At 52.6% G+C, this 16552-nt stretch overlaps 1 protein-coding gene across 3 annotated transcripts in view; it reads left to right on the top strand.

Annotated features, from left to right (window-relative positions):
• The window catches only part of ESRRB (estrogen related receptor beta), a 163596-nt gene that overhangs the window by 58173 nt on the left and 88871 nt on the right, over positions 1–16552 (top strand). For 2 of the 3 annotated variants that reach the window (XM_070403526.1, XM_070403515.1), the window contains exon 1: positions 1615–1706. The exons of the other annotated variant lie outside the window; for it this stretch is intronic. In XM_070403526.1, the coding sequence (XP_070259627.1) occupies positions 1657–1706 (50 nt within the window). In that variant the 5' untranslated portion in view covers positions 1615–1656. Of the gene's footprint in view, positions 1–1614; positions 1707–16552 lie in introns of those variants that run through there. 3 annotated transcript variants of the gene reach the window in all.

Below are 16552 nucleotides of genomic sequence, written 5' to 3'. Positions count from 1 at the left end.
GAGCAGACATCTTCATCCATCTCTCGCCAGATACCTGCCCGAGCCCCTGCGCGGAGAATCCCGCGTTCCTCCACTTCAGCACTTATGAAAGATCTCAGCTGTGTCCCAGCCTGCGCGCTTTCATTTATCCAAGTCAAGAATCATCTGCAGCCTCGCTGCCCGGTCCCCGGCCCCTCCCAGCGGCTGGCCCCTCCTGGGGTTTCTCACAACCCTCCTGCTTTTATTCCTGAAGTGCCTGAACACTGCCTGGAGTTACACTCCATTTAGACGTTATTTTGATGATAAAATTGTCTCCCCCACCCCCCCACTGCTCATTGTCTTCTGTAGAATCGAGGAGAACAAGGTGGTGGTCTCTCCTGAGGGCTTTTCTTCCCCTTTTAAATAATTCTACGCCTACCTCCCTCCCCACACTCATTTGAATCATCAAATTGATTATTATCCCTGTGGCTGGCACATCTCAAAAGATGACAAGCCCCAGAAGAAGAATTGGGGCATGGCTCGCAGCTTGCTTTTGGTTCAGTGGCAGCCCATAACGTTCGGGTTCATGGAGGGAGCAGCAGACAGGAATGCAGGTGTGTTCGTAGCTGGGGATTCAGGTGTGCATGTTGAAGTGTCTGTCTGTGTGCCTCGACGTGGATGTGGCAGGGAGATTGGTTGTGTTAACCACTATTGTATTTTCCTAAGCGGACTGGAATTGATTTGCCTGTGCCTGTGTCCTGGGTACATTTCTGAGAGTTGCCAATGAAGAGAGCGTCGTTTTATGCATCTAGAGAGCATTTTATAGATGCAAGCCCTGGGTACGGAGCCATATGAAAGCGGTTCAGAACCAACTGGCCCAGGTGAGGGGCGCTGGGCAGGGAATTGTTTCTCTTCTGCTCTCTCTCTCGCTGCTCCTCACCTGCTGGCCTGACCCTTTGCACTTCTGCACACCACACACAGGGTTTGAGGCTGCAGATGTCTAGGGCGCTGGTTGCTTCTCCTTGGTGTGAGAGTGGAGACATGTGACTCATTTTTAATCTGGAAAACAGACCCATTCCAAAAGGCTGAGAGGTGAGTCCGCTAGACCCGCCAGTTAAAAAGATGGGACGGCGGTAGAAGGGTATACAGGCAGCAAATCTTTCAACTCCCCAGTCCCACGAGCCAGTTGGACAAAAACTGTTTTTTCTGTAACGGTGAGAGGGCAGGCTTTGAGGCTCCCCTGCCCGGTCCTCCTGCTCCTCAGGACGTGGGGAACTCGCTGGAGCGCCCGAGTCCATTGAAGTCTCTCTGGCTCCCCCCTCCCCCCACCCCAGCTTGATTCTGTCACTTTAAGTCCAGCCCCTGAGAGATAGCCAATGGGAGCCAAACCATACATCAGTCTCCCAGCCTTAAAGCTACAGTAGGGTTAGTGGGCTCCAAGTCTCCCGCGCCCGAGCCTCCTCCACGGCGCCCTGTCCCCTCTGCCCGCTCGGAGTGTGTGCAGCAGCCGGCGCGCCGGGCTGTGCGCGCACCGCTTCCCGCCTCCCCCCTCGCCCCGCCGCTGCGCTTCCTCCCGCCCTGCCGCCTCCAGCTCCCGGTGCCCGCCGGACTCGCACCTCGCCAGTGCCCTTCACTCGCTCTTCCGCGTGATTTCCCCGCGGTCTTTCTCCACCCATTGGGAATGCCAAGCCGGGCCTGATGGACGTGTCAGAACTCTGCATCCCGGACCCCCTCGGCTACCACAACCAGTAGGTGCTCGGCTCCTCCGTGGGTCGGTCGGTCGGTCGGTCTGTCCTGCTGCCGGTGGGGCTGTCTCCGTCCCGGGTGTCGCAGTTCTTCTCGGCGTTCTTGAAGTGGCCGGGACCCCGGTGCACTTGGGGAGTGTCGGAGGGGGAAAGCCGCGCCCTTCCTGCGTGTCCTTCTTGGGGGTGGCCTGCACCTAACTTTTCCCGTACCCCCTTTGCACACTCTGACTTTTAGAGCAGCAGTTTCTCACTCGCTCTTTCTTCCTCTCCTGGAGAGAAAATATTTGAGCGTCTGTGGCACGGGGAGGAGCAAGCCCAGAACAGGTGCGGGACAGTCGCAAAGACGTCTCGTCCTGTCTGAGAAAGCCTCCCTTTGGCGTGAACAGTTACTTCCATCCTGGGGGTCAAAAATGGTGGGCAAGGAAGCGAAATCGTAGGTGGTGCGCGGGTTTGGACACAGCGGGCGGGCAGCGCCGCCTCGCCCTGCGGTCCGAGTGGGGAGCCCCGAGGGCGCGCACGCCGCGCGGTGCCCGGAGTCCAGGCTCCCCAGGGGTGCGGACGGCACGGCCGGGCCGGGACGCACTGCGCCCCGCACGCCCTGCGAGGGAAGCCCGCACCAGCCAGGAGTCGGGACACGGCCCGGCGCTGCGGCACCGGCAAAGTTGGTTCCAGGCTTTGGAGGAGGCTGCGCCCGGCGGAACAGACGGACGCGATTTCCGTGCCCCGGGCGGCTGTGCACTCACCTGGAGGGAACCTGGGGGTGGGGGGGAAGGGGGTCCAAGCAGCCTGGGTGTAGGTGGCGGCGGGGGGGCTAGGGAACTGGACTCGCAGGAACCGCGGGTCCCGGGCTTGGGCAGCGTGCCACGCGCGCGCGCAGAGTGGGAAAGTGGAGAACTGATCCCCCTGAACGGCGGGGGGCTGACCCGAGCATCCGACCCTGGGCTCCGCGGGGCCAGGCTCTGGCCACCGGCAGTTTCCCTCCCAGGACCACCTGCCCGGGTCCCTGCCCGGTCTCCCCTCTGGCGCTCCGTGTCCCTCCGCTTCCGGGCAGGTGCCCAGGCATCTGGGTGCGGGAGCCCGCAGAGTGGTCCCTCGGAATGCTTAAAAAATCATAATAAAATGAAAACTCAGGGTTCTCGCGCACTTGCTCAACTTCGTGCTTTTCTTCCTCTTTTTTTCCCCCGGAAGCTGACTAAACTACCAGAGTCACTGCTCACTCCACCATCCTTTCATTTTCGTACCCCTCCTCCCAAGATGCAGTACACCCCTAAAATAAAGACTCTGGATAGCGAATGTGGGGTTCCAGGGAGTGTTCAACCGCCCTGCGCAGACCTCCTCCACGCCGGGTGGACCGCGCTCGAGCCGAGGCAACTTCCCAGCAGCAGCTCCTGTCCACGACCGGACTGCTCCCACCTCCACACTGACCTTTTCGGTTGTAGTTTTAGGAGTTCCTTGGAGGGTGAGGGTAGGGGGGATCCTTTTGGCGCCGCTAGAATTTAGACAAGAGAGTCAGAAGGTGGTGCGTGGGTTGGGAGAGGAGGAGAACCCTTCATTATAATGGATTCGGATTTCCCCCGCTTGAAAAGTGCTCTTCATTCTGTGTATAGATTACACCATGATCCCAGCCTGTGTGGCCGGTGGGGTGGGGGTGGGGGTAGGCGGGGGCCAGTGCCCTAAGATGCTCCCTCCTCAAAGCTAGTGGGACCGTGAAAGAAACCTCGGGTGGGCAGGTGAGGTCAAGAACCATGTTCGATGCTTGTGGGGCATTTTCTCACATAACACTACCAAGTGCGACAAATATTTGATGTTTAAATTATTTAGGCTCCCTTGCTCCAGAGGTGACTTCTTTAGGTGAGCCGGAGCTATCTATGTATGTGTCCCTGGCTCAAGTCACAGAGGGTAAATATGAAAATTCGAATGGGGGAAATATGTCCTGTGACTGTGTTCAGAAAGCAAGGAGAGGGGAGATGGAGGGTCTAGCAGCGGGGCAATTCATCGAGTTGACGGCCACCCCGGCTTGAGTTTGAGGAGAAATATGGGCAAAGAGAGAATGTCAGGGAAGCAGCAAAGGGGAGAGAGGCAGCCGAGGTTCTGGGTGTCTGGGAGGGTTGATGTGGGAGTCACTGATGGAGTGAGTCTGACTGTGGTTTGGACTCCCTACCCTTCCTGGTTTCTTTGCAAAGAATTAGCTTCTCACTCCATGGGGCACAGGAAACCCATAAATATGCCCACTGTTGCCCCTGAGGAATGAAGCAACCCTGTGCGGTGCCCGGCACAGGGGTGAGCTGGCCCCGTGCAGAGGTGTGCCTCCTGGGGAGGTTTAGGTCTGCTGTAGTTCAGGTGCAAAATCCCCAAGGGCCAGCCTGGAGGGCAGAGGCTGGGGTAGGGGAGGCAGCTTTCTGACTTCAACCCCCTCCTGCTTCATGACGACAAGTAGCTTTAGAGCCCTTGGTAGCATTTCTTGTTGGTTGGAAGGACAGTAGGACGAATCCATTCATTTCAGTGCTGATGTTTCTCCGGGAACATATACCTGAGTGGGTGCATGTGCTCTATACACACAGTTTCTACCCATGTGGCTTAATCAACATTCCTGGACTTGAGAAAACCCAGGGGCACAGGGACCATGGTTCAGCCCGCCTCACCTGCTAACATTCAGAGAGCATTTTTCAATGCTTTAGTGTTATTCTCACTTTCCCAGGTGAGACATCCCCCCACCCTCACACACACACACACACACACACACACACACCCCTTCATACCTTTCTATCTTTCATTTTCATTTTCCTGTAGCCAATCCTGTAGGTGACTCCATTACCATTTCTAATCAATATTTTATGTACATATATAATCAGCTGGAGTGGGAGTGAGCATGCCGGCCTGCGTGTGCCTGTGTATAAATGTATCCGTGAGCCACCCGGCAGGAGACCCTCGGCATAAAAACTGGGGGAGTAGGGGGGGGGGAGCTGCCAGTGACCACTTAGTTGCTATTAAAGAAACAAAGAACAAATTGTCCTGAAGGTAAAATATGTGGCTTCACACGTAGGAAAAATGCCACATGGTAATTCAGAATCAGTGACCCAGAGAAAAACAAAGGGGGAAATTAATTTTTAATGGTACATTTAAAAATAAATCACGGTGAGGACATGAGCCTTGGTTTTCCAAGGGAGGGGCTCTAGGGAATAAACCCCCGTGCCTGCCACCCTTCTGGAAGTGCAGGCTGCCGCGGAAGAGGATGGGTGATCGGGGGCCGGACTTGTTCGCGCCCAAGGGCGATAAACTGGGAGGAAACAGGAGGTCAGTGAGGAAGGCCCGGTCCCCGGAAGGCCCTTTCCAGCTCAGTGAGAGCCTGACATCAACTGGAAATTTCCTCCCGGGGCTTATTATTTCCCCAGTCCCCTTCATTTCAGAAACAGTCCTCTATTTTACCAGTGATTGGGATACATGAAAAGATGTTTCATAAACATATATATATATATTTATAGAAGCAACCTGTCCCACAGTTAAGTATCCCATTTAGTCCAAGAGAGAGGGACAGAAGGGACTTTTCGAGGAAAGCCCTGCGAGGGAAGTGGCTGTGATAGAGAATTCATGTCACAGCCCGCCGTCTCCGTCTCAGAGTGCCCCCGGCCCTAGCTCAGGGGGTCCTTGTATCTTTGTCTGGATTCATGTTCCTCATAATTGGTTTTTTAAAATATATTTTTATTGCTTTCAGAGAGGAAGGGAGAGGGAGAGAGAGATAGAAACATCAATGATAAGAGAGAATCACTTATCAGCTGCCTATTTCACGCCCCACACTGGGGATCGAGCCCGCAACCCGGGCATGTGCCTTGATTGGGAATTGAACCGTGACCTCCTGGTTCACAGGTCGATGCTCAACCACTGAGCCATGCTGGCTGGGCCCAAATGGCTTTTCCAGATAATATAAACTCATTGAAGAAGTGTGTCTCCCTCCTCAGTCCTTTGTAAAATGCCTTGTTTCTTTGGAACGCTTGGAACTGGAGGGATCTGTGCAAGTCTAGCAGGCCAAAGGGAAGGGTGAGAGAGAGATATTGAGAACACGTGTGCATGGGGGCTGGCGATGGCATCGGTGTGTGAATGGGCAGGATGCAAAAGGAGAGAGAATTTAGAAGACAAAGGGACAAGAAGCAGATGCTTTTGATGGTTCTACAGTGCCCTTCTCTGGAACTTGTCTTCCCAAATGCTCTACAGTGGTCGGCAAACCGCGACTCGTGAGCCACATGCGGCTATTTGGCCCCTTGACTGTGGCTCTTCCACAAAATACCGACTTCTGTGCATGGGCCACGAAGTTTCAATCGCACTGAACGTGCGCGCCCGCACGTGGTATTTTGTGGAAGAGCCACACTCAAGGGGCCAAAGAGCCGCATGTGGCTCGTGAGCTGTGGTTTGCCGACCACGGCTCTAGGACAACCTCAACATGATTCAAATTATTTGTGGTTCTAATTTAAGGGGAAGGGATAGCAAATTCTTAGACCACAAGCTATTCCTTCAGAGTGAACTCCAACCCACACCCTGAACACCCCATGCTGATGCCTTCCCACACCTGTGGGCCCTCCTGGGGCTCTTTCCACCTCTCCGGAAAGTGAGTCCTCCAAGTGCTGGCCCAGCCTGACCAACCAGGAGGTCTGCCCAGAACCAGCCCGAACTCCCTCCGGCTCTGCTGGGAGCCTCTGTCTTACAGTCTGGTGACTCTTGACCAAATGTTCCCGCAGGGACCCTAGCACGGCTTAGTGCTCAACCTCTGCTGTCCTCACAGGCTCTTAGTTCTTAGAAGGTACGTGGACCCAGGAAGGGGCTTCAAGTAGAGGGTCCACAGACCTGCCAGGAACTTGGGGATGGGCTGGAACCAGATAAGTCCGAGTCCACATCCTGCCTGTTTGCCCTTGAGGCCTTTTGCTGATTTCGACGGATAAATCAAAGACCGTAAGTGCTGGTGACCCCTGACAGGGCTTCTCTCTGGTGAGTTCCCCTTTCTCAGCCCCAGACCTCCAGGAGCTTGTGTGTGGTCATTCTTCAGAGATGGGGCCCATGGGCTTCCTCTGGTCCCGGTGTCCCCGTGGCTGGTGTGGCCTGGTCCCTGGGCAAGGAGGTGGTGGTAGTTATAATTGCAAATGTAATTAGCAGACCAGCTCTGGGGGACGGGGATGCTCACCTTCTCTGCACATCACGGTGACCCTGCGATGGCTGGCCGGGCAGATTAACTCTCACCGGGCTAGCCTGCCTCCTGCCTCTGGTGCGGCCACTGACCTTTCACTGATAATGGCAGAACTGTCCTGGTAACCAGTGGCAGGGCCAGCCCCCGTCCTCAGAGGGGATGTCAGGGCAGTGTCTGGGAGAGGTGAGTTATTTCTTCCCTGGGCCACTGGACAAGTGACCCTCGCCTCTCGTAACAGTGCGACCCTGTGTGCAGGCTGCTCTGGGCATTTCCTCCCTCTCTTCCCCCGCATGGCACGCTGCAAGGATGTGACTTTGGGCCCGTGCTGGTCTGTAGCCCTGGGGGCCATCTTGGAGAAGGGCAGGCTCTAGAGGGGACACATCTTAACTTCCAGCGAGCACTCCTGAGGCTCAGCGGGCAGGGGGAAGGGACTGCCTGCTGGCTCCTGGGTTCTGCAGAGCTGGACAGCCCGGGGTGCCACTCAGGGAGGGGCTCAGCCATAGGAGAGCAGTGGCTCCATTTGTCCCTGGGAGCAGAGAGCCCCCGGCCAACCACCCGGACAAGTGGGGAGCCACGGAGCCACGTGTTCTCCCCTCTCCTGTGAGTGCACTTGTACCTGCCTGTCTAGAGCATCTTTCTGTGCTGATCAGGATTAGACTAGAAAGGAGCCTACAGCCCCTTTATTTATAAGCAGTGTCTTAAGGGAGTGTCAAGCCCTGTCTTATTGCTGTCAGCACCCCCGTTGGAGGGGATTTCTCTGAACCCCAAAACACGAAAAGCTGCATCCATTCCCGGGAGAATTCCTACCTGAAGGGTGTGTGTGTGTGTGTGTGTGTGTGTGTGTGTGTGTGTTATGGACTGTTCCCCTTCAGGATGGGAGAAAGAGGGGGCAAGGGGCTCTGCTATTGAAGCGCAGCCCCTGCTCCTGCGGTACCTGGGCCTGGCCAAGGTCAGGCTGTGGCCACATTCCAGTGGGAGCTGTGGAGCCTGGGGTTTTTCCACGGTGCGAGAGGGAGCACCGAGGGAGCTGGGGGCAGGCTGTCCCTGCAGCCGACTTCGGTCTTTCTTACCAGTAAGAGCCTCTCCAGTGTGCTGGCCTGGTAGGGCTGGGCAGAGCCCGGAGTACACGAGGGGGCAGCCCTGGCCACACTCACAGGAGCATTTGGGCAGTTCTGGTCCAGGTTCCTGGCTTCCCCTTCTCTCCCTGGATGTGGCCATTGATCATCTATAGCTGAAAGGGTCAAATGTTTTCTTAAATCGAGGAAAATCATGCTAGTTAACCTGCCTGTGGGACTTTCAGTACGGAATTGGACAAGGCAGAAAAACACCCCCATTGGTTGAATGGCTTAAATTCAAATGTGTATGAACTCGGATTAAAATAAACCCTAAACAAAAGTTTTCCTGGGGGTTAGAGACATAATTTTTCCCCATCTTTTTAATCTATACACATTTTAGTCCCAGAGAAGTTCGTTCTCTCTCTCTCTCTCTCTCTCTCTCTTCCTTAGGACTTTAAAATATTCTATTCAATACTGTTGTTCTGCATCTCTGGGATTGAACCTTTTCTGGGAACGGTTTTCTGGACAATGTTATTTTATTCCTCAATGTCATTTCATCCAGAGGTCAATAGGCAGTTAAACAAGCTCCGACAAGGTTCTGTTTTTATCTTCTGGTTTTAAATGTGATCAATTTTCATTTAAAACGATATCAGGGTCCTCTCCTGCCAATCACAGCAGCGGCCAGCCTCACCCGGGACACCGGTGTTTGGGAAAGACTGCATTTAAAGCTGTACGGACCCAAAGCCCCAATGAGAGGCAAGCCTTTCACCCAGGAAACGAGGAGGTTCAAACCCCCAGCCCAGGTGTTATTTCCACTTGCGCTCTTTTTTAAAAAATTGCTTGAATTCCCTTGAATTTATAAATTAGGTTTTTGTTTTATTCTTCTTGTTAATTTTTTAGGATTTTATTATATTTATGGTTTTGGTATTTTTTTTACCTGGTGTGTATTTTTTTTTTAAAGATACCTGAAAAATGGTTTTTGAGCGTCGCTGGCCTTTTCATGTTTTCTTGGTTTCTGAAGGGCAAAGCGCAAGGAAATACAGTCGTAAGGAAATGCTACGGGAAGGTGGGGGTGTGAAGGGTGATGTTTTAGATGAGATTTCTCTCATGTCTTACAACTTAACATTTTCCTTTGTCCTTACTTATTTCCCCCTCTATTTGTATTCCAAGTGGCTCTAGTTTGCCCTTGTCCTTTTATCCCTCTTTGATTTTCTGTTTTGGAGGAAGGAAGATAGGGTGTGTGGGTCTGGGGGCGTGGTGTCTACCGGAATGTGTGCATGTGCATGTGCCTGTGTGAGCGCGTGGGTGTGTTGGAGCTGTTTGGAGGGGCTGAGCAGGATTACCGGGTGAAGTCCCAGAGCCGTGTGCCCTCGGTGGCCAGCCTGTCCTGATGCTGCCTTCAGTGTCTGAGGCACTGTCAGGGATCGGCTCACCTGCATTGGTGGAAACAGGGAGGCAAAAGCCTCCTGGTCACAGGCAGATGCCAGGTTTGCTGGGCCTGTTATCTGAGAAAGGCGGTGTGGGTGAGGCTGTCAGGAAGCACGAAACTTTATTCAAAGGCAATATTCAAATCTCTCCTCTCGTCTCACTTCCTGGCACTTGGAGCTCTTGTTTGGGACCTTGGCCACGCAGAGTAAACGAGCTGGCGTGTCCTTTTGTTTTTTGCCTTCCTGATCGATCGGCAGAAAACCTTCCCTCCTGATGGCGAAACATCCCTTCAGCACACATGCAGAGCGCGCTGTTCACCCTTTTCTATAGGCCTCAGTCCTTGTCGTTTGTCTCTTGGGCGTGTTGACATTGTCTACCTAGGCAACCAAGCTGAACACGCTGTGGCAGAAAGAACACTGCTTTTCCAGAAATCATAGCAATAATGTGAGGGTTGTAATAATTATGAGAACAGTAATAACAGCTTGCAGCTCTTTCTTCCCCAAAAGCACAAAGCAGTTCTCATAACCAGTTTCTCATGGTAACGGGATGAGGTTTGCTGTGGCTTTCCCCCCTAACGTAAATGTTTGCCTGCAAACATAACCATGCATGTCTAAAGCCATCCAGGAGCTGAAACTGCCTGGCCTCTGAAATAAAGGACAAGCAGGTAGTCTGCCACATGCCCCACCCTGAGAAATGCTGGGTGCGTTGCCTGTGAGTCAGGAGGGGAGAAACGTGTCTTGCAGAAGGATGCTGCGTCAGGTCTGACCCCTGCCACGAGCGTCTGAGGCCCATGCTCTGCCTCTAGATCTCCCTGAGTTCCTTGGTTCCTCTGGCTGCGATCTCAGGAGCGAGCGGTTTGCAGACCAAAGGCACACAGAGGTCGGAGTGCAGTGGGGGGGGGGGGGGGGGGGGGGGGGGGGCGGCTATGACTTGGCGCATGTGAATAGCTGGGAAAAGAACTGTGTGAAGAGAGAGGCAAAGTCACCTCGCCACCCTTGATTGCCTTCTTGTTCATCCAGCTTCTCTGAGGCTGTTGCTCCCTGCTCCTGGGTACCTCCGCCTGCCCTCTGGAGGCAGAGGGACCCTCTGGGCCCCGTGACCCCTCCTGTGACTCCTCATGCTGACTTCCAGGCTCAGACCTGCTCCCGTGCAGACTGCTCATCTGGGCGTTACTTTTGAAATCGGAGCTGCCTTTGTTATTTCCTCTCATTCCTCACCCCCCCCCCCCTTTTTTTTGTATGTGTCTTCAAAATAGGAGGCAGCCTAATACACGCACCAGCCCAGTATAAAGGAGGCACCTAATATACCAGGTTCCCTCAGCTCTCTGTATTTCTTTTCTACTTTAATTTTTTTTTTACTTATGTTCTTATTTAAATTTTTTTTTTCTAAAAGAAAAACAACCCAAAGCTTCGGGCTTTTAATTGATTATTAACTGATTTAACAAACAAAACAGCCTGCCCCCAAGGATCCCAGCCAGAGTGGCCATGCTGCTCAGGTCGAGCGAGATCTGCTTTTCCCCCCTCAATCGGCGAGAAACGTGATAGCTTCAATTCCCTTGTTGGACCCCGAGTAAAAAATTAATTCATGAATAATAAAAACCAATCAGTCTTGTTGAGTTTAAGAAGGATTAGGAGAAAGGGTGTTTTTTTTCTTACAGAGAACATTTGGAATCTGCATGTCATTGTCCCCGAGTGGTGGGATGGCTTGAGCGTGCCTTTATTCACAGCAAATGAGCTGTTTATCATCCCGGGGTGTGACCCCCCCCCCCCCCAGTTGTGAGGCCAACTTACCGAAGACTGTAGTGGGCTTCCCACCCGCCTCTCCCCGACAATCTCGTGCCCCACGCCAGTGATGGTTTATTGAAATTAAGACAGTTTCCTGTGTAAGGGGCACAGGACCAAATAGCACGCAGACCTGGGGTTGCATCAGGAATAAGCCGGTTTGTCAATGGGATGGAATCTGTCTTGGTTTCCTTCCTCTTTCTTTCCCTGGGAAGTAATTGACCAGAAATGTAGGTGCCTTTGCAAGAGCTACAGAAACAAGACCTGTAGCTATTCTTTTTCGTTTCCACTAATAGTATCTTCCTCCCAGGGTTGTTGTAAAGAGTAAACCCTGTTCATTCACAAGTGCCAGGATGCAGTGGGCGTACGTACACTAAGTGTTCCACGTTCTTACTAATTTCTTGATGTTACTTTTTGGAAGTTCCTTTTCCTTCCTTTGACATAACCTCACAATGAGCGTCCTCAGCAGTAAGATCGGGGTGCTTGGACTGATTACTTTGTTTAATGCGATCAATGTAGCCTGGGTTTCCATAGGTAACACAGGGGATTAGAGAAGGAATTATGATTTGGGACAGGGGTGGGGGGTGTGAATAGGAAATTTCCTCTGAATGAATCCTTATATCCTCAGTCCTGTGGGCAGAATTGCCCAATAAAATATCGGACACCCAGTTAAATTTGGATTTTAGGTAAACTATGACTAATTTTTTTAGTATAAGCATGTCCCAGGTAATATTTGCTAAATCTGACAATCCTACCCATGGGTGTGGTTTTTTTTAAGTTGTTTTGATTAAGAAACACCGTTCCCTTATTTTTTCTGTTTTTGAAGGCCAAAATAATGATTACGTGTTTAGTGTTTTTAAATTTTTTTTTTAAATGACAATCTTTAACTTTTTGCAAATATTAACTTGTTCGGTTGAGCGTGTCCTTAGAAGTGAGTGGGTACTGGTGATGTCTGTCATCCAGACACATCAATAGCATTGCAATCAGGTAAGTAAGTCTGCCGAATGCGGTCTCCGCGCCCAGGACCCAAAGCTGTGGAGTTTTGCCTTGGGGAGGAACTGGGTAAGCCAGGTCTTTTCAGGGACCTGTCTCTGTGTGATGTTTCCCTAACAAGCAGGCTGGGGTCTGGGCTGCTAGAACCTGAGACCCCAGCAATCGGAAGCTACCCTTGCTGCACCCTGGAAGCCAAAGCCGTGGCCTCTGCCTGCCTTCCCGCACAAGGACAGGAGGCTGACCCTTTGGCGGCATCCCCTCGGTGGCTGTGGAGACACTGCCCCGATCAGTGTTAGACGGTGGGGTAGGGAGGACAAGGGGCTAAATCTGGAACAGCCAGTTGGGAGCGTGGATGAACTGGGGCTCACTAATAGGGCACCAGCAAACCCCAGCTTCTCCTCACTGCCTCTTTGGGTGGCAAAGTCACACAGCCTGGGTAAGCACACCATTGTTTAAAGCGTGGTACCTTCACAGCCCCGAGTATGGGGAATGGAAGAGCTCTAGAGCCCCCTACAGGCCTTCGATGGCACTACACCTCATGGGCCACCACGGAGCCTTCCCAGGGTGGGAAGGAGTGTGGAGGACCCCAGTGGGTGAGCCTGCAGAAATGCAGGATCCTGGAGGAGTGGATGCACAACTCCTGCTCCAGAAAACAGGTCTGGTTTGGGAACCGCCTTTCAGAGTCTCTCTCTCTCTCTCTCTCTCTCTCTCTCTCTCTCTCTCTCTCTCTCATTCACCACTTACTCAGTCTCCATGGCTTGTCTGACCTCCAGGCTGGAAAGTGCTCGGGCCTCATTCCATAAGAGGAAAGCCATCCAGCTGCTGGGTTTGTAGAAGCAGCACAGCCAGCAACATTTTCAGAGCCCGGTGCTTGCATTTAGATTCCGTAGTGTCAGAGGCGGGCAGTTGTAATCATAGTAATAGTATGCGCACATTTATTGAGCACTTACTATGTGCCGGGCTTTGTCCTAAGAACAGTTCATGTATTAACTTATTCCTTCCTCACAACGATCCCATGAAGTAGGTCCTATTACCATACCCATTTGACAGGTGAGGAAACTGAGGTACAGAGACATTAAGGCACTCGCCCAAGGTCACACAGCGGGGATTTGCTCAGGGCCAGTCTAGTCTGGCTGCCAGCCTGCTCTCCTAGCCACCACGTGAAATGTCACGCGTTGTGTCTGGAATTTCAGCTAACTCCGCTCTCAGAACACCCCTTCTTAGCTGTGTGGCTTGGACACATAGGTGAAGTTTAGTGCGGAGGTGGGAGGGAAAACTGGGCCCATGTCTCGTTTCTGAAATGGCAGATAGAAGAATCGCCACAGTGTGCTAGGCCTCTCCTCCCCCTCAGCCTGTGTGGTGGCACAGGGGAAGGTTCGGACTTCCTGACATCGTCCTCCAGGGGCGCCCTGATGCTCTGCCCTGCCCCGCGCCTCCCTCCAGTCTGTCATAAACGTATTTGGAGGCGGGACCCCTCTCTTCCCAGCCTGTGCTTTCTCCCATCCCATGCCCCCTCCTTATTCCCTCGCCACCTGTTCTCAATGACCCCTATGTCTGAATCTCAGTGTCTCACTCTGGTGACGACTCGGGATGTGTCACACCAGCCCATGCAACATGGAATTGCAGCATCGCTCTCCAACCCTGCTTCTCCCATGTCTTCCTTTATCGCCCCCTCCTTTGATGCAGGGACGCCAGCCAAGACATGGAGGGTATCTTCTTCTCTCTCTTCATTGTCCAATCACCTCCTTAATCTGGGCAACTTTTATCTAAGTATACACCTCAGACCTATTCCTTTCTTTTTGTACTATTGCTGACCCGGAGTCTGCCTAGCAAACTCCTATTTATCCTTTAAAACCCTTCTCACATGTGAGCGAAGCCATCCCTGACTCCTCCAGAGGAGAAATGGACTTGAATATATGCTTATCTTTTCTCACCAGATTATGAACCCCACGAATATAAACTCATCTCTGTGTCCCCAGTGCCTAGAACAGCACGTAGCACATAGTAGGTGCTTAATGCATATTAACGGAGTTAACCTAGGGAGACAGGAAGTAGTTAAAGGGGAATTCCAAGGGCAAAGAGGGAGGTCAAAGCCATGAAAAAAGTGTCCAGGAGGGACCTGGTTCTGCAGAGTCTGTTGCCTTGTTGATTGACAGGGGCAAAACTGGCTGGCTAGGTGGGCGTCCTCCTCCTTCTGGGGGCAGTATAGGGTAGTGGTTAGGACTGCGTATAGAGCCTGGCCCCAGTGATGTGCTGGCAGCTCAGACTGGCTTGGGAGAACTGATTGTTAAATTTTCAGGAATTTTGTGAGCTGATGGTTAAATACAAACATTAAAAATGAAATTATATACGCTTACAAGTAAATAGATTGTATTACTAGTAAAAGCAATGATAATAAGTACTCAAAACTCATGACTTCCCAATATTTTACCACCTTGAGCTTTACATTCTTGAAGTCAGTTTGCATCTCACGCGTCTGCGTGGTGGAAATGCTATATGATGGTTTGTTAGGGGCGCGTGGCTTCACAGTGCACAATGCCAGTGATGTCACCGTGGTAGCTGGAAACTGGCCACGAAGGGAGTATCTACCCCATGGAGATCGGCGAATGCTTCAATCGGTCCCCCTCTCCCAGCTGGTTGTTAAACCTTTACCCCCACCCACTGCCTGGCTGTGAGACAGGATGAGTGACTTAAACTCTGTGCCTCAGATTCCCATCGGCAGTGACCCCCTGGTTGTTACAACGATTAACCAATCACGGGTGGACCTGGAAAATATTATGCTCAGAGAAATAAGCCAAACTGAGAAAGACAATTACCACCTGACCTCACTTATTTGTGGGGGCAAAGGAACAAAATGAATTGACCAGCAAAATAAAATAAATAAAAGAGATTAACCATTGATCCACACAAAGAGCTTAAAGCAGAGGCTGGCTTGGCTCTTTTTAGGATTTCTTCCTCGTGGCTCCAGGCATGTCCCTATCCAAATTCTATCAGAACAAATGACCTTCCCAGGTGGAATATGAGGTTTATGCCTAAGGTGTAAGGTTACTGCTTTTCCCTGCTGGACTCTTGGTTTAACTGTAGTGGCTAAAAGCAGGAAGCACGAAACCCTAGTTTTCCAAGAGGAGAGGTGGGGAGGTATGCTCAGTCCTCCGGGCCGGGGAGGATTGTGGATTGTGCCTCAGGCCCTGTGAGGCATTGGGCCCACAGCAGCAGCCTACCTGGCTGAACTCGGGAGGCCTGACACAGGTGGGGTCAGAGCAGATGCTAAGAATAGCCAAGCTTCAGGTGAAGGGAGGCTCTGTAGGTGGCTAAGGTGGATCCCTAAGGCCATGCAGCTCCTCGCCCTGAAAATGCTGGGGCGGGAAGGGGGTTTGAGGGGGAGGGGTGAAGCCATGTGCACAAAAGCAAGGTCTCTTCTGGCTTTGGGAGATGAGGAATATTCCAGACCGTTCCCAAGTTAGCGCACATGCTGTCAACAGCTTGAGCTGGGGTTGCACGGGCTGAGCTGCAGTTGCGGGGGATGCCATAGGAGAGCATCTGCCTGCAGCTCCCGGGACGGCCTAGACCAGGGAGTTGCCAGAACATGCTAGGGCTCTCCTGGCTCTCCCTCAGCAGGTTCCCCAGTTCCCAGCCAACCTGGAGAGGGCTTTGCACTGGCAGGGAGTTCACACAGGTCACTGGAGATTGCTTCGGGCTCAGAGCTTTGGCATCAGGAGGCCCAGCTCAGTAGTTACACACAGTCCCGCCCAGCCCAGCCCCTTTGGGTGATAAGCGAACTGCAAGCCTGCAGACACCAGGGACTGGCTGGGTCGGCTTTACAACCCGGGATTGAATCTCAGCGCCGGGGCCTCATTTCGTCCTTTGAATCCCTGGTCTGTAGAGAAATGCCCTTGGACATGGCCTTGCCAAGGAGGAGGCAGCCTTAAGAAGTAAACCATCCCTCCTACCTTTCCATGAGAGTCGTTCCTTTACCCTGAGCCGCTCCAGGGCCTGGGTCTGGTTTGTTGTGAAGCTGTGGCACAGGGCTGGGCCCGGAGAAGCCTTCAGTAAATATGAGGGGTACACTTGGGTACATTTTGAGAAAATGTGTGCACTGGGTTGAACTGCCAGTGGGCTGCCTGCACAGGTGCACAGGTTGACTGACCAAGAGAGGGGGGAGTGAGGTCTGAATTTAGTTTTTCTAGTTCACATTACGATATCCGTGGCAGCAAGGGGTTCAGGGCCTAGAGGGGGGCTGAGGGTCAGACCCCGACTCCAACACTGGAGCAGCCCTGGCTGAATGTGCCCTGGTTCTCTGAAGCCTCTGTGTTTCTGTTTGCCCAGCACCATCCCTGCAGCCTGAAGCTTTGTAAGTCTCCATCCGGAAGACTCGTTGCAGTCTTAGCGGCTCCCACAACTCTGTTCCCGTTCCTGCTG

Source organism: Myotis yumanensis, unplaced genomic scaffold, assembly GCF_028538775.1.
Source record: "Myotis yumanensis isolate MYYU_CA2020_CCGP unplaced genomic scaffold, mMyoYum1.0.hap1 SCAF_1, whole genome shotgun sequence".
NCBI lineage: Eukaryota > Metazoa > Chordata > Mammalia > Chiroptera > Vespertilionidae > Myotis > Myotis yumanensis.
This window is presented reverse-complemented; position numbering and strand designations above follow the sequence as displayed.